This window comes from Tetrao urogallus, assembly GCF_951394365.1.
Source record: "Tetrao urogallus genome assembly, chromosome: 1".
Classification (NCBI taxonomy): domain Eukaryota; kingdom Metazoa; phylum Chordata; class Aves; order Galliformes; family Phasianidae; genus Tetrao; species Tetrao urogallus.
The window spans coordinates 155428879-155452276 of NC_136813.1; the positions used below are offsets into that span (position 1 = coordinate 155428879).

The window sequence follows — 23398 nt, forward strand, 5'->3', positions numbered from 1 at the left end:
GACATTAACATACTAATGACAGCATGCTAACAATGCAGTTTTTATCACCGATGCTAATAAAAAATCCAATCTAACTGCTTACATAGCTGTTAAGTGCTTCCACATTCTGGTCTGTAGTACTGTAGGCAACTTCCACAGACACTTAAAGCAACTAAGGAAGGGGACAACCTCACAAAGCAAGACCAAAGTCCAGTTGTTCTGCTTACCTTATATTGTCCAAATCCTTACTTTTGGAAGCATGATCAGAAATAAAGTCATACTCAATTCAAATGCAATTCTTTCTAAATTAATAATGCTGTACAAAATCGCATTACTGAGAATTTTACTTTTAATTTTGTGTTATAAAATAAGGAATTTATTCTCAAAGGATCCTAAGTACTTTAAGATAAAATGAGCCAAAAAGCCAGGAGCACTACTTTTTGATATAATTATTCTATTCTCCATGCATGGATGCACACGTATCTATGCTGTAGGTAGTTAAATTTAATAGTGTACTTATTTTGCAGAAACGTAAAAATATATATATATATTATGCATTGAAATAGATGGTTCTGACTAGTAACATTCTTGATAGCTTAACAGATGCCAAAATGGGGAAAGATTTACATCAGAGATTATGAAAATGCAGGATCATTCGAGAATAATAAAAGTAAATGGTGGGAAATGTTAACAGTAACAGCTGTGAAAAGAAATTATACAAGATTAAAATGATAGAAGAGAGCAACAATAGCAAAAACAGAGCTTTAAATTTAAACTGCTCCACAAGAGGCATACTTTAATTATGCTTTCTTGAGATATTTGAGTAATAATTGCAGAAACAGTGAAATGTAGATGTTTATAATTATTTCAGTGTCCTAAGGACCTACTAATACTGTAAAGCCACAGCCAGGAAAGTTATAGTAGGTCACGCAACTAGATGAATGATGCTAACTTTAAGGTCAATAACCACTTTTTTTAGTTTAGCCCCAGCCCCAGCACACTAAGAGGTAAAGTCAGGTGCAGCAGATGTATAGGAAGCCTCCCACAGTGCAATAGATTAACAGCAAAAGAAGACTGGTATATATATAGAGGTATACGTGTCAATTTTACAGTTTATTATTTCATTCCTACAGGATTTTTGTGCTATTTCCATTGGCACTGATCCTTAGAGCTGGACAGAGCTGAAACGCTGGGAGATGGAAGGGCAGGTTGGACATGTGCAGACAGTGAAGAACACAAATGCCATGGAATACACATTTCCTTTTCACTATTCATAGTAAATTCTAGAAGCAAAAGGTAACAGTTGCAACACAGCAGAGGAGTGATCACATCAACACCAAACTGCAGGGGCACATTGAAGGCTGCACAGTGCTCACATACATGATATTTCACAGAAGTAACTGGACAGGAAGGTAATACAAAGTATGCTCGTTCACTGAACAACCTCTCAAGGAGTCAAGTTCTAAAACACCACCATCAATTCCACTCTAATGTCAATTTTCCAGCACAAGACTGGGCTCATATTCCATTAGGATTTTAAGTTACTTTATGGTCTCTCTTGGCCTCTTCTGACACTACCATGAAATAGGGCTCCCAGTTCAATACCTTGAAGATCCTTTTCCAAAAGTACAATATTGCACCTCAAGGTTCATCTATTCTGACAAATACCATAAGAAGACTTACAGACATTCATGCAGAAAGTTAGTAAACCTCAAGCAAAATCTGGAATTATTTTATTATAATTAATAATGTATTACGGTGATTATGGTTTGGCTGAGAACAAGCAGACCAGGCTGAATGCATCTGAGCTAACTGCCAAATCTTCTACACATGTGACAGATGGTGGAAACATTTTCAGGGCTCCCTGTGCACAAGAATTCTGAAACCATGCAAAAGCAGGCTCAGATTCAATGTAACAGCAAAGTCACAAAGCAGGTCATGATGAAATCACACTAAGCAGAACGCTAGCTACCTTTAAGGATTTGGCTTTTTCCAAGGAAAAGATGAAAAAAAATGCAGTCGAGATGTCAGGAGAAAATAGCAGCATAACTTAACCATTGCGAAAACGAAGAAATCTGTGACTTTTGATAGCGTGCTAAATTCAACAAGTGTGGAAGAACAATGCGACTGAACTCAGTAGAGCTATATGCCCTCCTCAGAAGGGCTTCTTCAGGCCTCCTTAACAGCTTTTAAGGACAATACAGGGTGGTTTGGAACTACTACAATTTACCTTTCAATGAACCTTACTCTTTCCAAGAATATAATTCATTTTGTGTGGTTCTGTTTAATCTCTTCTGGCTCATACCTTGAAAAAGGTTTTCAACTCCAAGAATGTTCCTTAAATACTCCCTCTAAGAGTCCCAGAGGGCAAATGATAGAGAGTAGAGCAGGAAGATAGAAGAATAAATGAAAAGTAGTATCATACCACTTAGAACTCTCCCAAACACACCCCTAGTTACGCTCACTGCAAACAACGTGTCTTGCTCTATACCTAAATTTTTATGGTATCTGACAGAAGATAACTCACTAATAAGGAAGAGGGACCTACAGACAAAAAATGTCAATAAAAAAAAATATCAAGAGAAGAAGATCCAACCATTGACACGTGCCAGTTCCCTTCATCCTTTTACTGAAGCATTTCAGTTCTTTCCCCCAGAACAAACAACCACTCTGCATTCCTTTCTACAGTGATCTGCTTTCCAGAGCAGCACGCAAGCAACACTTGAGCCTGAGCTTATGTCGTGTTCATGCATTTAACTTTTTATGAATTTGTTCAAAGGGCAATTTAATATTATTGCTTGGATGAGTTTACTTGTGCTGTTTCCAAAAGGAGATCCTTGAATACTTTGCTTTTTGGCACTCACCAAATAAGCAGAAATGCAGGTGTCATCAGAAACCAACTTAAGAGTGCAATCAAGTTGGAGACCTGATTGTCTTTTAACACAAGATTATGCCCTTAATTTTAATGAATTACTCCAGACTTATCCCTGAGACGAGAATTAGATTGAAAGTATAAATTTTCCAAAAATGGTATTACTCTTATAGCTATTATCAGCCCACCTATCTGATGAATACTGTACTGTCAGCTCACAAAAACAAAGAAGCTGTAAAATGTAAGCAGAAGCTGCAGTTTAGGTCATTAGAGAAAATCTAAGATGAATTTTCATGAAGAACATGGATCTGCTGTCAGCAAAACTTGCTGGCTGTAGTGATGGACAGATAGTTTCTCTCCTTGGATGCTAGCTAATGTAAGTCAGTATTTGCAACCTATCATTTATTTTCTCCCTGCACAGAGATGCCAGCAGAATCTTTTACAACAGAAAGGGCAGGGCAAATCCTGCCAACTACGAAAATGGCTTATAATAATGATACTATAGAGAAAATGCAAATGTTGTTCATGTATCTATCTAGCCAACAGAAAATAGAATAATGCTCTTTAATGGAAGTTCATCATATTAGTGGCAAAGAATACCTTGAAACCCTGAAATAATCCCCCTCTACTTTCCAGAATATAAAAATTATAGTAAAAGCTACCTGAGATGATAATGAATCTCAGGTACCCGCACTGTTGTGAAGGTTCAAAACATCTCCTTTCAAACAAAGCAGGAGTCTCAGCAATTTCTATACTGCTTTCTCATTTGATTTCATATAAATGTGACATGCTTTGCTGAAGATCAGAGAAATAGTTTTATTGAGTGACCTAGAACAATTTTTTTGTGATTCATTTCTGGCAAGCATATGTTTTGCTGTCGTCAAAACTCATAAAACTACTTGAGCTTTTCCCACTTCCTAAACACCTTCTTGTCACTTAAAGGAATAGAGTACACTTATACGCAAAAAAATAAGTGTCAAAGATGATTAAGTTTCTGAAAATCAAGTACTGAAAGGTCAGAAAATGGCAAAGTAGTCTAATCTTTAATTTAAATTCCTCATGCCAGTGCATCATGATTAAGTTTTTAATTATATGATAATAAATGGCATGTAATATGACATCCCATTTAAAGGGTCCGGACAAGCACAAGCTGTCATTGTTTGTATAAGGGTAAACTGTCAGTACAAAGTAAATCTGACTTCACTATATATAGGCTTTAACCTCAAAAAAATTACTTTGAGGACTGTTCATGCAGTTTACTAATGTCAAGAGCAGTCTGAGAATGTACAATGAAGACTGAATATATGTAAATTTTAGTTGTTAAGATCAAATAACTCTTCCATAAGTATGCATGAATTCCAGTATTTTAAAAGCTTTGCGTCTTGCGTAACACTGGTCAGCTTTTCGCTCAAGACCCAAAACAATCTCCTGACAATTCTAAACTCTCTGCTTTAAAATCTAACATGAAAAAGACTCAGAGATGAAAGGCTCAGAAACAACATAGTAGTTTTGGGCGTGCTATTTTTTAACTACTCTGATAAGTCTGTGTAAACAAACCAAAACAGATTTATGTATTGGCAAATACTGGGCAACCTCATTAACTTAGAACTGATAGCCTCTTCGCCTCTTCGTATTTTCACATCCAGAACATACATAATTGCACACTATACAGAACAAATTAACACATACATTACTGAATAACACATCAAAATAAAACAAGCACAAAGGCTTTGAGTGGCATTTAGGGTAGGAAGAATGAGAAGAAAATTTTAAAATCCCTAAATTTGGACTTCCTTTTTCCCAGGAAAATTTGTGGTTTGAAATCTGGTTGTGAATAATTCAAAGTAAGATCTCTAATAACTTCCCATCCCAAATGAACTCAATATAGAGAAACATAAAAATGTGGCATTATCTATGTTCTCTGTCTTTAATTATTGGATTTCTAACTCCCAAATTGTCCACCATCTCTCCCACTTTATGCTTAAGGTTCTTGTTCTCACATACAGAGCTCACAAAAGTCTCTCCTGCCCACATTTCATTTTCTCCTTCTGTTACCGCCTGAGTTCTATCCAACTTATTTTTCTTAAACGCCTACTAACACTCTTCTGGTCTTTGCATAGCATCATTGCTTGTGTTCCAAATAACCAACACAAACCATATAAAAGTGATTTTTTCTTCAAGGTCAATAAGTGTTAAATCAGTTAAAGCAATCCTTTATTTTAAGTAACTAGAATCTCTAGAAGAAAATTATGTTGTCTATCTTACTGCACTGCATTTATTAAACAATAAACTAATGCAGACTATTCCTGACTTGTGTCATAGATATATTTCCACTGAAAAACTGGGAGAAGTGAAAATAATATCATATCTAGATTATTGTTCTGAAGCTTCAACTAGCTTGCTGGGTTTACAAAACCAAAGCTGCTCCACAAATCTTTCAACTCTTCTTGATTAAAAACATTGATTTTGAAAGGATGGGACTAAACCCCTAAAACTGAACACTGCCAAATTTCACAGCTGCTCCTTATCTCTGTGATTGTCTGACCAAAACCTCAGAGCTGACAGCTCTGTGATGATGAAGTTCTGCAAAAGTTAGGTTATGGATCTGTATTTCCCAGAGATGGACACAAGCCAAAAGAAAACTCTTGCACGATCTTCAGAAGTACTAGTGGGAGTACGTTTTTATATTCACACCTATGTATACGTGTATGGGGGTATGATAATGTTTCTTTTCACACTGCATAAATAGTAGAACATAACCACACTTATCGCCTCCCACTACTCAGGGGCAATATAGGGGAAGAAGAGCAGGGTTCTGGTTCCAGCTAACTCCAGAACTGTGTTTTGCCCCACTTGTCAGGCACAAGCAAGCTCCCTGCTGCCTAGGGACTGTGTGTGCTCATCTACTGACAAGGCAACCCGTAAAAATCATGCCCTTCTTCAGAAATTCAAGTTTATAGGTCTGAGGTCTGAGCTGCTCAGTATATTCACTCACATATTCAACAGTAAATTCTTCCTCTGATTCCCCTTCCCTTGCAAGAAACTTGCTTTTTCCCCATCCATTGCAGCATTTGGCATATTCAGTGATCAAACATCTAGACTCTGAAGCTTGCTTTCTCTTGCTATTCCTTATGATCAGGATAGTGGTATATTAGCAGGTATGGAGGATGAAAAATATCTGTAAAGCTCAGATGGGTTTTTACTGTGCAAAGCACCATTACCTGTCTGCATCCACGGTCACGTCATGAACCCCTCTCTGAATGACATCTCGAGAAGTAGCTAGGTCTGGTATTCGGTTCAGACTTCTCGTATATAGGTTGAGTCCTCCATCTGTCATGTACCTGAAAATAAATGTGTGGTCAATCAGTGGGAAATGCAGCCATCTGCCAACTGTATTTCACTCTAAAGTTAATGGAGTGTGGAATTCAACTGCTTAAGGTAAAGACTGTGCTATTAGATGTAGACTTAGACTAAATATTCCCAGCTTATGGGCTCAGTGAAGGGAAATTAGCTATGTGCTCATTTTCTAGGATCATTTGGTAAGAGTAACCTATTTTGCCAAAATATATTTAGACTGAAGCTCTCAAATATCTTTGTAAATTTGAAGTACCTTTTAAGTACTGCAGTCTTGTCAAAGAATAACATTAGATGCAAGAGGTATAAATCTAATGGAAAAACAAAAGAGCAAACAAAATCATTCATCTAAATTGGAACAGAAATTAAGAACCTAAATCCATAGTCCCTGCTGGGATGCACACACTCATATATGAAGAGAGATATCACTGAAGCCCTTACAGTGGTATTTAAACATCTGTTTCTATCTGTGTTTCCTTTGCTTGATTCACATTATAGTGAATAACTAATGAATTTAACAGAGGGAATAGTGCTTCTTACTCACTAGAGAACCATTAAAGAATTCTGAATTTCAAGTGGCAGCAGTAATTTCTGAAATGTCTACCTACAATTTAGTTATCTCTGTGAGATGTTTAAAATGGTGCTTGTAACTGAGCATTACTGTGAGCTTCTTTCAAGACCTCTCCATTATTTTCTTGAAGAAGCTTACATTAAACTGTCTGCCTTCAAAGACTTGATTTTTATACCTCTTTGTTGTTTTTGATAACTGAAAAATATTGGCGTACCCCAGTGAACCTATTAAAAAACAAATGTACAGGCTTACTGAAATAAGAGTGATCCTGAATGCTGGGGGAATGTCTAAAATACAGAAGTTCACTCCCAATTCAAACAGTCTTTAACGAAAGTTTTCCTAGGGCCATGAAATGATGCCATTCAAATCCATCTTTCAGCCAAAGTGTCCAAGTATACAAACACTTTACTTTAATAACTCTACACAGACTCTGAAGCACAAGCCAAAACTCACGCACACCACTGGTGCTCCAGATGTAGTGTTGGCCCTCATCCCATGCCTCCTTCTGGAGCTGATCTAGTACAAATCAACTGATCTCTCAATCCAGGAGACCAAGGGAGTGACACAGCAGTCCAGCAACACCCATCATCACCCCCGTGATGTGAACTGGTCCAGACTTAAGAGTTCAAAGATGTGGTAGGGAAGCCCTGTGAGACACCAACAGCTTGGGACAGCAAGCTGAATGTCAGTCTGGATGATGGCAACCTCATATACATTAAAACACAAAGGATTAGTTTGTTTATTTTTAACTAAATGCCAAGGGATCTGCAGTTCAGAAGGGGATTTCTGAAAGTCTGATATCAGAAATCTGCAGAAGATAACTTTAATTATTTTTTTCCCAAGGTACTAGATTTTCCTTTTATTTTGAGACTTTTTGAGAGATTATTTAGGAGGGGTATATTCAGCAATACACTCCAAGGTTCTTAAATTGCATATTAAATTTTGCTGTGGTTTGAGTGAAAACCAGTCTATATGGATTATGTACTCTATAACTAAGGCCTGAATGGAGAGATATTACAAGTCTCTTAACAGGCCTCCCTCACACTAAATTCTAATTACTGCTGCATTCCTATCCCCAAGTGTTTAAAGTAATTAAACTGGAAATGGAAGAGGAATGAAGAAGATAAGACTTTATATGCCTCGATGAATTCTGAATTTTCTGAACTTATTAACTTGCTTTTAACATTTACCACACCTAAAAACGTTAACTGAGCACACTGTAACTTACTATCTATTGAGTCATACTTATTACTGATGCAAAGAAAAGTCACACACGATGACTATATTCATTCTCTAAAGTGATAAGCTAAATAATACAACTTATCAGTCACTGCAAAGGATTCCACTCTTTTTTAAATCTTTTTAAATAAATCTATGCATCCATTAAAGGCAGAATTTATATTTTCTGTATTATAAAAGGTCTTCAGACATTAAGCTATTACATTTTCAATATTAATTTTCTCTGCCTCTGTACTGTAGTCAAGACCTACTCTTTGTTTTCTTCATTTCATTGTCTTTTCTAGCACACATGCATATGGCATCCAATTTTTTAGCCACTAATGCTATGCTCCAGGCAGGCTTATCTGTACTATTCCTTTCATAATTGAGACAGTGTGTTAACAGATATAGGAATTCGCTTTCTTTACAGTTATGGTATTTCTAGAAATTAGTCTTTTGGTGCTGCTTGAGGTGAGACAATAATCAAGGCGCAGGCTGGATTACAAACTCAGATTTCCTTTTAGGAACGTATTATATTTGATTTCATCAGCTATCATTCTTTTATTATAGCTATACTTCAAAACAAAAGATTAGACTGACAGTCCTAAATGTATGCAGAGTGAAGTAGTGCCGGGTGACAAGGCCATTGGCTCTATGGGACTTTGTTCAAACCAATGTTTGAACCTCAACCACCAAGAACCTTTGAGGAGCCAACTTGTCACCTAAAATAAAATTTGCTGCAACTCTGAACTGCAATTTATGTATGGATAACATTGTAATATGCCTTTTTAAAAAAAAAAAAAATGCTTTAAAACTTTTAACATACATAGGGGTGAAGTAATAGGATGCATAGGAGTAAGAATTGTTCAATAGTAATTTGAAACTAAGTTGTATATTTTTTTGTTATCTCAGCATAAAGACCCTTATACTATATATACTTACAAATCAGTCAGAAACTTACTTTTCAAAAAACTGAAAATTGAAAAAAAATAATTCTTTTATAGAGAAACTCAACTTCCACACGAAAAAAGTACTATGGTCAACCTCTTGGTATCATAAGGAATGCTGTACCTCAAAGTCAATCAATTGATTGGCCAAAAAATATGTTTATAAGTAATGTTCAGTCTTCCTCCTGGATAAACCAGGATAATAACCATTCTATTCTTCCATCAAAAGATATTCCTCCCGCTCTGATGATATGCAATGCTGAAAAACTGAAGCATCATTTTGAAACACAGAGTACAGATGACAGTATGCAAAGCAGTTAACAGAGAAAGGCAGGCCTGTCAGCAACTGCTTTTCATTAGCTGGGTCCAATTCCATATCTACCATCTCTAATAAAACATGAAAATACTGCCAGAAAACCCATCTCAAGGCAAGTAGTGAAAACTGATGGTTTACCAGACAACTAAGAAATTCCAAAGCAATATACCTGTGTTCTTATCAACGCTCATTGCAAATTCATATTGATGCGAAAGAGAAGGATCTGGATTTGACGGCAGGTGGAACATTGCTGGCAACTTAGGGGCTTATTTTTATTACTATTATTTCTATTACGTAGATTTTTATTAGCATCCATAATGCAGCTCCCACCTGTATGTCAGAATTTTTCAGGAAGATGCTAATGAACTTGCCAATCTGATGTTAGTTCAAACAGGAGAAAGTGCTGCTTACCCACTATTGATGTCATCTGTTCTGAGACTTTTTCCAAGGATGTCCCCATCACTCATGTAGCCACCAGCGTCAACTTCAGAGGACATATCCAAATCACTGCTTCCCTTCTCACTCACGTCGATCTGTGAGATATTTCCAAGGCGAGAAACAGCTGCTCGGCGAAGTGGGGTGGTGTACATGAATCGAGAAGGGTCTGTGTGGATGAATCGACTCGTGCTGCTGCGAGGATACCCGGCACCCAGGGATGGGGCATCTCCTGCCTGTAGCCGAGGACTGGCCTGCCCAAGCCTCCAAGTCACTGGGGTGGACCGGCTTGTCAAGCTCGGTATGCTTCTTCCATTCACTTCTGTTGTCACAGTGCTGTCAAAAGTTGTCTCCAATGTGCTGTCAAAACAAAATGGAGAAGTCAGAATGCTTCCTCTCATCCTGGGAGAAAGGATGGAGTATTAAAAAAAGTTGTGTGTGTGTGCATGTCTGTCTGTCCACAGGCACACACATTTGTGTGATAAAAATGTTTGCTTGTAAATAATCTAGAATAAATTTTATTAAGTATCTATTAAAGACTATTAAATGTGTATATGAAACAAACATCTTTGTGAATGATTGCATAAGACACTGACAGAAAAGTACATTGAAGTCACTTATAAGTGGTTGAGGGTGTCTAGAAAACAATACAGATGGTATTATAGTTAATTTTCCCTTGTTAAGTCTCTAATTCATACAGCAAGTAATAACGCATTTCTATAATCTGATATTTAAGTAGTCTACACAAAACCAGCTTACCTGTGGCTTATCTGGGTCCCTCTAAGGCTGGACATAGTTTCTTCCAAATTCTGCCTCAGGTCTGCTATGTTCTTTACAGTTCTCATCCTTCTTGTTTCAGGGTCTTCCCCTGAAAGAAATAAAACAAAAGTCACATAAATTTAAGTGCATACAAATATATCATGTTAAATAGTTGAGAATACATACATATGATTGTAAACATATCTGTCTCTTGTTAAAAAATAAAACCTCTTTCTTTCAGTAATAAAAACCACATATGTTGAAGTTAGTGAAATATCCTGATAGGGCCGAAATTTATTAATGAAACTCAGATTAAGAGTGTTTGGATTTTTATCTTCTACAATCAAAGCAAAATGCAACCCTGGACCACTTGAGATGTTACACAGCTTCTTTTTCCTCCTGGACATTTTACATGATGTGGCAAGAAATAAAGCCACAGTAAATTTGTGTTTGGAAAGAACTAGAATGACTTACAGCAGCTCTTCTGTCTGCACTTAACATCCAGACTATTTCAAAGTACTCAAAGCATCTTTCTTTAACGGTTCGGCTCCTGAAGTAGTAGATTATTCTATTATTATATTTTACTTGGGTTAAAAGTCAAAACACTCTTAAGTATGTGAATCATTTACACGATTATGGAATTTAGCAGCCTTCAGCAGGGATGCAACAAATAGCCACAAGTTGTGCCAGGTGAGATTTAGATTAGACATAAGGAAAAACCTTTTCTCTCAAGGGATGGTCAGGAACTGGAATGGCCTGCCCAGGGAGGAGGTGGAGTCGCCGTCCCTGGTAGTGTTCAAGAGGTGTCTGGATGAGGAGCTATGTGAGACATGGCTTAGTAGCTTAGTGATAGTAATGGCAATAGAAGTAGTGTTGGAATAGATGGTCTTGTAGGTCCTCTCTTTTTGACTCCATCCATGACAAATTTGAAGTCATACCTCACTTTGTCAATCCTGCTCATTATGGAAAGTTACCATCAATTGCAATATCATGCAGTCACTAGACACATCTCTAATATCTAACTCCAGATTCCAACATTCCCATCCAGAAAAATCTTCTATTTTATTTCTGGAATTTTCAGAACATTGAGAAACTGTTTCATCTTTGAACACATCCATCATGACATAGTCTTGTGAATATAAATTCAACACCGTACAAATTTCAAGATCAGAAATTTAAACATAGACAAAATACTATGTAGCACTGTAATATTTCACGTTTGTAAAATGTAAAATACACATGAAAATTGATATCTAAGTTGCTGCATTTCTCATTCTGTTCCCATCCCTATTCTTCCCATGTTGATATGTGGATTTACACAAGTATAAATTCAACAAAGATGATGTCTCCAAGGAAAAGCATGGTGTATCATCTAAGTGACAGAAGCATGTCTGGGGACAAGAGAGCTGGGAAATATTCGAATAAAATAACCTGATAAGACAATCTAAATGCAACGTCTGTTTGATGACCTGAGTAAAACATACAAAGTTAATGTTGTATCAAAACCACATTTGTTTAACACGGGTTTACAATAGGCAGATTTGAATATAGATAGAGACATTTATTTCAAATACAAGAGAGAACCCGCTGAAAGAAATGGTATTATTTTAACCATGGTTAACTTAATTTATTTATTTTAATTTTTGACTAAAGGATGAAGTCTTTCAGATCAAGGACAAACTTGAATTTGCTACTGTGCTCTCCATGTTACAGTCGTCTGCTCACTATGCAGGCAGTTAAGAAACTTTTGGCAGTTAATGGAAACATGTTATTGCATATAAATTCTGTATACCCTTTCTTTCTTCCCTGATAGCCCAAGGATGTACAGTACTATTCAACATACTCTGCAGCTCTGGTAGAATGTCAAGCTAGCTTTTGCAGCAGTGCCAGTTTGAGGACTTCCCAACTACCCCACGACCAGCTATATCTTCTGCCCTTTTGCTGCAGCCAGTAGTTGTTCAGGAAACAGTGCTATCCCAATTGTTTTATTGCTCTGAATAAATTTCACAGTGATTTCATGGCCAGACATCCACAAACCTCTGGCTCGGTGGCATGGAACCAACAGTGGGGTGGAGACAAGTACTGCTGCCAAACCTTCCATCTCGTCTTGATGGCATGCCCACCCACAAGGTTTTGCTCCTTAAAATAAGACATCTGTGTGCATTGAAGGAGGCAAATGTTCACACTCGCTGAAATTACCACCACTAGTTCTGTGTTTTAGGCTAGGCATCTGTTAGTCAAGCACCTTGCTGATCAGTATATGCATGGATCCCATGTACTATTTGAGAGGTTTCTGTGCCATACTGGAAAATCCTGTGAGGCAGAAGAGTTTATGCCAAAGTTGTGCTAGAGATCATCCTGTTAGACTGAGCCTCCTGTTGAAAGCCCAGACAGAGCTCAGGCTGACTGTCCAGGACAGCCTCCAGGCAGCTGCACACAGTTCTTCACTGCCATTCCTCTTTGTCCCTCTGGCAAATGCACTTAAATTTACTGTCAGGAGTGAAAGTGAATCTTCCTGCCACAATACTTACATGGGGGAAACTCCAGGCCTGTTCCCTACCATGCCTCAAACCAAAAGTGAATCATAAGCTTGGTGGTATGAGACAATATTCTGTTAACACAGAAAGATAAATCTCAGAGTGTAGGCAGGCAGAATTAAGGCAAAGCAATCATTTACCTCTGTATTTATTTGAGGAACTGAATATAATCTGCACATACAGTATCTTTGTCTTTTCCTTCCTTGTTTATCCTTGCCAGTTGTCCTTTGCTGTATGCTAACTCTGCAAATTCTTGCAGCAACAATGACAATAACTGTCTTTTTTAATATATATTGCACAATAACTAGTATAACAAAGCCTTCAGGTGCAATTGCAATAGCAAAAGAAAAAAAGTATGTTTATATGGCAAACTGCCAAAATATATTTTCACAGAGAATGTCTCATCTTCAGACAGATATCATCATAAAATGTAGCACTCTTATCCCCTGGAAAGGTGGAAATTTTGAGATTTAATCTCTTTTGATGCCTCAGTCACACAGGGGTAATATCAAAACTACTTTTTCTAAAAGAGATAGAACTGGAACGTTATGAATGTTATGATCTTAAAATACTATGTAGTGCTATGAGTACTTACATAGCACTACATAGTATTTTAAGATCATAACATTCCAGTTATGATCCAGTTAGAAATCTCCATTATCATAGATACTGTTTTACAAATAACTATTATTTTTTCTTTCTCTTAAGAGTGGACTGATGAGCTTATGCTGTATCCCTCATTAATAAGTCAAAAAGAATAAACAACTGACCACAATACTTGAAAAATTTTCTGTGGTGAGTGTGAGACTCTCAGACCTGACTTGAACCTGACATTACCTACATTTTCAGGACTTTCCTGTTGCTGCTAATGTATATAAAGTCTTCCACACAGAAGACCATAGGGCTGGTGGATACATTATTCTGAAAGCTAGCTATACCTTGTTTGCCAGAACAGCCACTATGTGCTTATTGCAGAAGGACTGGGACAGAACGGATAGGTTCAAAGGGATCCCAAATTCCTCCCGACATCCTGTTCTAATAATAGGCACTGCCATCATGAAGTCTACCTATATTTGCATGCCCTCACATATCAGAAATGGTTTGTAATCTCAAGTACTCTGCTTTGCACACAAGAAAAGTCATTCTGCTTCATGCACAAAAAGACTGGGATAAGAATGACTAAAACCAGGGCATTCTGAAAATTTCTTTCAAAATACTGTTCCTCTTACAAGGAAGTTGGATGTAGATATTTTACTGACCTCATGGATATAATCTCCTTAAATTACTTATAGATTCCTCACTGGTATTAAACATAAACATTCCAAAAATTTGCCTCCCAAATTCTTGCCTGTTAGTAGTGAAACATTACAGCTTCTCTCAGTAAGTTTCTAAGAAACACTGTTTGTTCTTCCATTGTGTGAAATACACACATAGGAGACAAAATAAAGCACCTTACAGAAATCAATGATCACCTAGGTTAAACTTTTACATTTACTATTCTCAATCTTACCCACATTGAACATTTAAAAATAGCGTTCAGAATCATTTTGGTACTTGAGTGTACATAATTACAGCCCAAAGCAGATAATGAGAGAATAATAATTGCATTAATTTTGTGATTTTCACTAAAGGATTCAAATATAAGCAGCAGAGAATTTTTACTCTTAGACATAAACTTCATTCACAAATGAGAGTACCAGTGTTATTCTGCAGATGGGGAAACTGAGGCTCACAAAGAAGAGAGATTTGCTCAAGGATAGATGAAGAGAAGCTGGAGAAGGTGAAGAGTTCAGCTGCCTTTGCTAACAAGCTTCTAATCTCTAGAAGAAATCTCTTCTAGAATACAGCTATAGTCTACCAGGTTAATCATAAAAAGAGAGCGCTTGTTTCATTGTCATTTGGAGATGATAGCTTTCTACATTACATGTACAGCAAACATTTTGTCCTAAGTTTAAACATAATCAAGGCTAGCACACCCAACAGAAAAGAGCCTCCAGGCCAGGTGCATGCTGGGTGACCTTGGAAAAGGAAGAAGACATTTCAACCATTTGACAGGCTAAAGAACAAAGTTCTAGAAATGAACACTTGAGCACTGAGAGATGAAAAGTAAAGCCAGTAATACAGAAGCCTTTTGAAGAACCTATGGCAGTGGATTTCAAATGCTCTCTGGCATGCACTGATACAGCAAAACTGTAAAACCCTGGCACTAACAGTTCCTCATATATGGATGAAATTATCAACAGAGGGAAGGGAACAGCAGTAATGGACAGTTTGTACGTAGGCCATTTGCTATAAGACACATTTGCTATAAATTGGAATCTTGAATTCAAGGTTTGGTTTAAAACTCATGGGAACAAATGCCATGAGATTAATTTTAGAGTGCACTAATAGTACCTAAGTGTTTCACCTTATTTTTTTCCAACAGCTTAAGAAAACTACACTCAATTATTCACACATTATTGCTGCCCATGCACCCATCAAAAATGATTTGGACAATTGTCTTCATTTCACAGTCTTTAGATATAAGAGTAAGCAAACAAGGAAAAAGTGACCAGACCCTGTTTTTGCATACTACTGCAAACAAACCCAATTCTGTCTCATGAAATCACTGTCAAGATCAAAAATCTGCTCTGTGCAGATCACGGGTCTCCTGATTTGAAGACAACATGAACTTACCCAAAATATCAGTATAAAGGACCTGTTCTAAGTCCCCCAGCATCGTTATTATGACATCTTCATCCAGATGTGCAGTTCCTTCACGCAAGCAGCCTTCCTCCTCCTCCTCTGCCCAGTTCCTGCTAGCAAAATGAGCTGTGCAGGATACATTTTCATCATCTGATTTCCCCCTCTCCTGATTATCGATCCCAAAGCCTTCATCTGTACAACGGTCTCCAGACCTCTTGAAAGTCCTGCTTCCAGCAGATGGTAGCGCTTGAAATGCTTGGGGTGCGGTGAGGCCAGGCTGACAGAGAGAGTGCACTGAGCGTGAGAGTGCCTTGGAAAGCAAGCCTTTGCTCTCAGCTTCTGCCTCCTGCTGATGGTAACTCTGGCTGGACTTGGAGGCGTTTCCAAACCAGTTTTCCCTATATGAGTGTCGCCTCTTCTCCCCTTCGCTGATGAGCGTGAGATTGGTTAGAGACTTCTGCTTCTGAAGACGAACACACCCTCTCCTAACCTCCTTGCCTTTAAACACTGACAGTTCAGCAGATCGCTGCATCTTCCCAGCTGTGCTTTGCCTCAGTCAGATTTCATATTCCCGAGATGGGCAGCAGTTCAGTTCTTCAGCACGGTCTGGAGGTGACCCTTGCAGCATCACACACTGCACATCCCAGGGAGCACATCCTTTCACGTGTAATGAAAAGCACAGCTCAAACATGCACAGTACACACTGTAAATGACTAGACAGGCACAGTCATTTTCTTTAAAATTACGCTGCTGTCTCTGCTAAGCCACTTCTCTTCTGTCACATTAATCTGCAGTACTTACAGTCATTTTCACTTGGATTTCTCTCAAGCAGAAGAGAGTTGATCAAACACTCTGCTCCAGCACAGAAGTAATCCCAAAAGCCAACCGTGTTTTCCCCTCTCCATCCAATCACTGGTCTCATCGGAGTGGTGGGCCTGCATCTCTGTCTACGGCTGCTGCACTCTGAAATCCAAAGTAGGCACAAGTGCTATCTCAGGCGTTTTTCCCTCTCTCACCAGATCATGACTGATCCCAGCGCACGGCTCTTCACTTCAGATGGGCTGACACAGAACTGCAAGTACAGCCTCCACGTCAGAGCTCAATAAAGAGCCAAAATTAACCACTGAAGCAAAGCTCTGCACAAGCCTCCTTGCATTTTAGTATTCAACCTGCATTCCCAGATATATGACTCTTCTCTGCTACTGCAGCGAATGCTGCTGGCTGCCATGGCAGCAAACATCCTGGTGAATTAAACCCGAGACACAGAAGCCTCTGCCCAGTTTACAGTGCCACAGGTTTCAAGACAAAGCTCCACCTGAACGGGATGCTACAGTCACAGAGCTAGCTCAGTGCAAATGCTAGTATTCTCCCAGAAAGGTAAGGATGATGAACTGTTTCTTCCATATCACTGCCAGTCCTTGTGCAGGAAGCTAAAAGCAGATTTGCAAATGGACCTTGAGCCTTGCAATTTCTGTTATAAATTAGAAAATGTAATTTAAATTGTAAGGAAGCTAATAAATAGAATATGACAGCAACTACCCAGCAAGATGATTTATAGAAGGAAATATTTTGTTTCTTTACTCTTAAAATATACCTTGTTTGCATCTCTGTGAGGTTCAGACTCTAGTATGGAATTAAAAAGCTGTGATTAAATTATTATTTCACAATCTTCTGAAGAAATCCTATTAAATGGAATAGTAATTTTCATATAAAGAAACTCAATGTCATGTCTGAACTAAGTTGTTCAATTCTAAATGTGGTTTTTAAATAAAACATCAAGAGGAAAAGAAGACTTTACATTTTAATATATACCTCTCTCACAGGGAAAAAGATGTAAGCTCCAGAAATGGTAGAAGGATAAACAAAAAAACTCCTAATTTCTATATACAAATTTCCTTATCTAAGAGCAATTGGTGTCATAAAACATTATGTAGAAATCTTCAAAGATGATTTTTTTATGTAACAATATATCGCTTCTCTCATATCCCTACCCGGGAAGCTTTGACAGGGAGGTAACCTTTGAAAATGCCACTCTAAGAATTATCAAGTATTCAGATTCTCTACAGGAATAAGAGCATATAAAGAGAAGCCTCAGTGCATTCCTTGCATTTCTCTTTCTCAGTGCAGTTTTTAAAACATTAGAAAAACAAAAGAACAGGGGGAGAAACTCCTTAAAAATGTTGAAGGAAAACTGCATTTTTTCCTGGGTAACCCTCATAAACACAGAACTGAGAGAAGAGTTAGCAGTCTCAAGCAATGAGAGCTTCCACACTGAATCACTGACACATTCCTAGAAAGACAGCGTCAAGATGAGAGCCCACTCCTACCCCCCACCTAATCCACAGAGTCATGGGACCAGAAGAAAACTGTCACCCTGATATGATTAATTCTCACATGTGAAATCTGAAAAGCAACACCTGGAAGGTTGCACCATTGACATAATTCCCATGGTCTGCTCGGCCTAGTGGCACATACGCCCTTGGTGGTTTCTGCAGTTGTGCTTGTGAACACCAGCAGCAGCAGCTGGTGGGGATGCTCTCAGTGGGGCTCCAGCTCTGTGGGCAGCACCAAGCATTGCTCTCCTAGAGAAGCACTCAGCTCTCTGCACAGACACACCAGACACAGAAGCACCAAAACTGGCCTGGCATCCTCGGAGCTACCCACCGCAGCCCAGCTGCAGCATGGGACAAAGTCCAGAATAAAAATGACAGCTGGGCTCTGTGGTGGCCCCAGGAGCATAGCTGGCAGCTACCCTTTCCTTCTGTGCATTAAAAACACAGTGAGAGAAACATGGGGATATGGAGGCATTTGGTTTACTCACACAACTTTCATTCAGCCCTTATGTGTACAAACATTACACTACAGCCCTCAATTATAAGAGTACACAAACTTTTCTCCTATGAATCCCACTGCCTCATTTGGTATACAGATCTATCCTTAGATAGAGCAAATGCACATGTACATTTTGACCAAATTGTCAGTGCAAAGAGTTCTGGATTTATCCTCCTGCTTTACCACACCTCTCTGCAGTCTGTTATTTGACAAAACATAAAACTGCAGTGTGGAAATTCTCGGCTTTCTTTATTGAAAAACACTTTTGTAAAGCTCACACCTCCATTTTAAACTGTAACAATGAATAAATAAATCTTTCTAAACCAACCGCACAGTATGGGAGACCAGAAGAAAGCAAATGTCATGACAGAGCATTATTCCCCAACCACCCCGCAGTTCAGTGTGTTCCCCACCCAGCGCACGGAACATGGTTAAATAAAGAACAGCACAGGGAATTTCCCCACTCCATCGCAGTCAGTGTAATGCATGACACTGTATTTACCATCTCTTTCATAAAAGGAATTATAGAAATGATTTTAACCATTAATAGACTTGGGACAACTTTTGCTGTCAGATAAGACGTTCTCTGAAGCCTCTGCACATCATTAGCAGTTGTTCAAATGAATTATGTAATAGATCTGCAAATGCATAACATTATGAGTCTCTTCAGTGAAGCTTACTTGAAAAAAAATTGGTAAACTATTTCCATACCTATTCTTTTTTTTCCCCCATTTCTCTATTCTTCTCTTTTCTCTATTTCTATTTCAGAGCACAAATGAAGCACAGTAACATAAAAGCTTGAAAATTGAATACTGTTATGAGAATACTGTCATTGATATTAGCACATAACTCAAACTAAATTACTGTCATTTCATCCTTCAGATTTTTTTATAATTTGCCAATATTTGTAAATTCATGAATAATTATTTAATTAAACATTTTGCTTTAAACTCTGATTAACGCTACAATGAAATATTATCACTGATTTCATGAAATCACACTTTGTAGTTACAGATATGTACCACTTTTAATTAACTTACTGACATCCTTCTTCAATAAATTTTCTGCTGAAACCGATAAATGTTACAGATACTACATATAGAAATATTGCCCCCAAAGTGTGCAGGAGGTGCTACACATACTGCATGTGTGCTGTGCTGCTGATCTGCACGTCCACCATCGAAACATCTGGGAGTGCTCTGCTGAGCTGTGGGAATTCTCACCAAAAAGAAAAGAGGGAAAAATTCTGAAGCACTTGAGATCACAGCTGGAACACATTCCCAGCAGAGATGGAGGAACTGTGGAGAAACCCAGGCTTACAGTAGCTCTACCAAGAGGCAGAACTGGCTTTAGGCATAAGACATATGGTGAGTTAGCTATGGCATCAGGCTGGGGACAACCAAAGAAGAAAGTGACTATTCGAATTAACAAGGTAACTGTTGAGAGTTCATGTCTGCACCAGCCTTACTATCTCCTTCACCTTCCAGCACCAGCCTCCTGTCCCATGGCTCTACAAGTAAAACCAAATCATCACTTGCCCAATAGCAGGCTAGAAATAGGTAGGGTGCTCCAAAAGTAATACCTCCTATTTATTGCCATGGAAACTTCAGCATCTACAAAAAGCACAAAAAACTGATACAGCAAAAACACTGTTTTTCAAACAATCACCCCCATTACCTGTGCATATTCACCAGCCATGAACAAAAGCCTGCATCCTGCACTCATAAAAATCTGCACTAGCAGAAATGACCCACTGTTGCTGTCTACTGAAACACACCATCCATTGCCTCATTGTACTGATATCCACTGGTTGATCTCCATAACTGATGCAATCATCAATCCATGTCAATGGGTGCAATTTTTTCCACACAAAGGAATTCAGAGACACGCCTTTGCTTTATACATACTTCCATGTCAGACACTATTTTGTCAGACAGCCCCTCTGCTGACATCTCTTATATGGCAACAACACGGAATGGAATATTGGTTGGAAGGTTCAACCTCTACTGCCATATCACCAACATCCGCCTCTGAGGTCATGGGCCAATATAAGAAAATAGGAGGCATTACTTCAGAGCAGCCCTCATAAGAGGAAAAAGCCAGCTACACTCTGACTTTGTGCCATCCTTTCAACAGCTCTGAGATGGAAGAGAGGAATGCCGTTTAAAGAAACCAACTGCCTTAGAAACTGAGAGGAATATGAAGCAGAGAAAAGCTGGAAACTACCTCTAGAGCTTCTCACTTTTCCTCCCTACTTTCTCTTATCACCACTGTTGAGGAAAGGCTGTGAACTGCATTGCTAGGCACTGAAAACAGAGCCATGACTGACACATTTCACCAGTGGAACAAAGAAATTCATTTTATTTTAAGAATTTTAATCATTTTGTTCTCATCCAAATTCTGCCTATATTATGGAGACGTTTAAGACTGATCGGCTGATTTTACCCTGAAGTAGATTAGGAACTCCAATACGACCTGCTTAGCTAGTTAAGAGACAGTAACGTTCAACCAGTGAGCAATAATGAACAGGAGAATGTAATTATAATGAAAGTAGTGAAACAGTTTATACAATTATATGGATTAAGATATCTTTGTCTTTAATATTTTGGCCTTATCAATAGTTGGCATCATAAAAAACCGTAAAGACTGATGAATTATAAGATATAAAATAGGTGGGACGGCACTTCATGAACCTTCTCCTATAGCCTGTCAGTGGTTTCCAGATGCTCAGTCTCTTGCATGATTTTCATTGATCCTTTTTGCCTACAAATAAATTGTGCTAGTGCATATGGCTACCAATTTACAAAAAGAAGCCTGAGATGATATAGAGAATGTGCTCATACACAGCAATAGTGGAAGGTTTCTGAGAAAGACATTAGCCACTTGAAAGAGCTTTTTTTTTCATGCAGGTTCACCAATGGCAGAGTCACCAATGCCTTGGTGGTAGTTCACCAAGCAGACAAATACGTATTCAGCAAATGCAGCATCTGAGCCATTTATGCTGTTAAAAGCCAATTACAGGTGACACACATCTGTTTTCCGCTGCACAAAAGCCCTGAACCATATTTTCCCAGTGATTCTGCTTTGCTGCCTGTTACATCAATCAACTGCTAATGCCAAAGTCTGAATAATCAGCTTAGAAACATCTCTGATGCCTAGTGCCCTTTATGCTTTTTTTCTTCTTTTTGATACTGTTCCACTTCTGTTCAGAACAGTAAAAGGCCAGGAGACATGATATCCTTTTTGATCATTTCATCAAGTACTGAACTGATTTTTTTTTTAATAATCTCAGTAGATAATTCCTTGAAGCAACCTTTGAATTGCATTAAATGTTTCAATTTACACTCTTCATACTTACAAGACCAAAGAATCTGACTTCTGGATTAATTCAGAATCTTCTTTTTTTTTTTTTACTTTAAGAATTACTACTGTAAAATAACTTTAACAGGTCCTTGTCACCTGCAGGGAATACTTTATCAAGCTTCAGGGTGACATATTTCTTATAAAATAAGGGATGTTAGACTTACAGAAGTTTTGAAAGCAGTAAGACAAACCAGGACAAAAGCTCAATGTCAGTATGAATCAGCTAAATGCCAAGGCAGTCCCACAAATCCTGGGCATCTGATTTCCCTTCTGGTACAGAGATAATTTTAGACTGATGTGTCAAATGAGTATTTTAAAGTGACTTATATCCTGTGTAAGAAATGAATGACTCGTTCTAAATTTATTTGAGTGTTAAAAATTTGGAGTAAAATGGCAAAACTAAAATTGAATCCACAGGGACAGGATTTCACCTTTTATTCTTGTAAAAGGAACACTGAGAATAAAAATGCTGATTAAAGGGAAAAAGAAAAAAAAAAAAAAAAAAAAGAACAACTCTGTCAAAGAGTCCTTTTGAAAGTACTCCCACACAAGTCTGCAATGCACTTCAGTCCTGATGAAGAAGTCAGCTATGACACACATTGCTTTTGCATCCGTAGGCAGTCATGGCCAGATCATGGGCTAATGTAAATCAATAGGTATCTGTTGACTTCAAAGGAGCTATTCCAATATGATTTAAAAAAAAAAAAATCCCTCACATTTGTAACCTAACAAGGGAAACAAAGCCTTTACTCCAGTTTTACGTGGAATTGCAGAACAGAACCTGTACCAGATTAGTTCTAGCAGTAACTTAAAATACAGGTACAATAATAAGGACTTGTTCATTTTCTTATTTATTAAATAAATTCATTATTATTCATTTAAAAAAGAAAAATATAATCTTCTGTCATTAATGTTTCAATTCTGGTGTTATGACTTAATTTGAAGGTCTTAAATGCAACATGATATCAAACATCCTGAAGTATAATTCCCATGGCTGTTCTGAAGCATTCCGTATGACTCTAGAAGTAACAATGACTCGGAACCCTCACTTATGAAAGTCCATTTTCTGCAACGATGAAGGAGCAGAACAGAACAGAAGGAATCAGTTCAGTCAAGGAACTGGTAACCAATGACAGAATTTGTGGGTGGCAGGGGAGGTTCAGATAAGACAGAAGGAAAAAATCCTTTATGATGAGGATGGTTGAATGCTGGAACAGGCTTCCTAGAGAGGTCGTTGAGGCCCCGTGACCATCAAAGTCCAAGAAACATTTGGACAGTGCCCTCAGTAACATGCTTTAATTCATGCTTGGATAGTCCTGAAGAGGTCATAGTGATATTTGAAGGTCCTTTCCAATTGAACTGTTCTATTTTGTTCTGTTTTGCACGTGAAACAGTGACTGTGTATGATCCAAATTTTCTATATACTTAAAGCCACTCACAAATAGAATTCAGAAATATTATTTCAGTGGCTGTAAAGCTCCTGGTAAGAAAAAAATATATATAAACAAAGAAGCACAGAATTCCAAAATT

The 23398-nt window shown here is 38.0% G+C and overlaps 1 protein-coding gene across 2 annotated transcripts in view; it reads right to left on the reverse strand.

The window, feature by feature from the left end:
- The window catches only part of NAV3 (neuron navigator 3), a gene marked incomplete at both ends in the record, with an annotated part of 252259 nt that overhangs the window by 87682 nt on the left and 141179 nt on the right, over nt 1-23398 (reverse strand). For both annotated transcript variants that reach the window (XM_079541743.1, XM_079541742.1), the window contains 3 exons: nt 6073-6192; nt 9669-10052; nt 10452-10560. In XM_079541743.1, coding sequence (XP_079397869.1) covers nt 6073-6192; nt 9669-10052; nt 10452-10560 — 613 coding nt within the window. The remainder of the gene's footprint in view (nt 1-6072; nt 6193-9668; nt 10053-10451; nt 10561-23398) is intronic.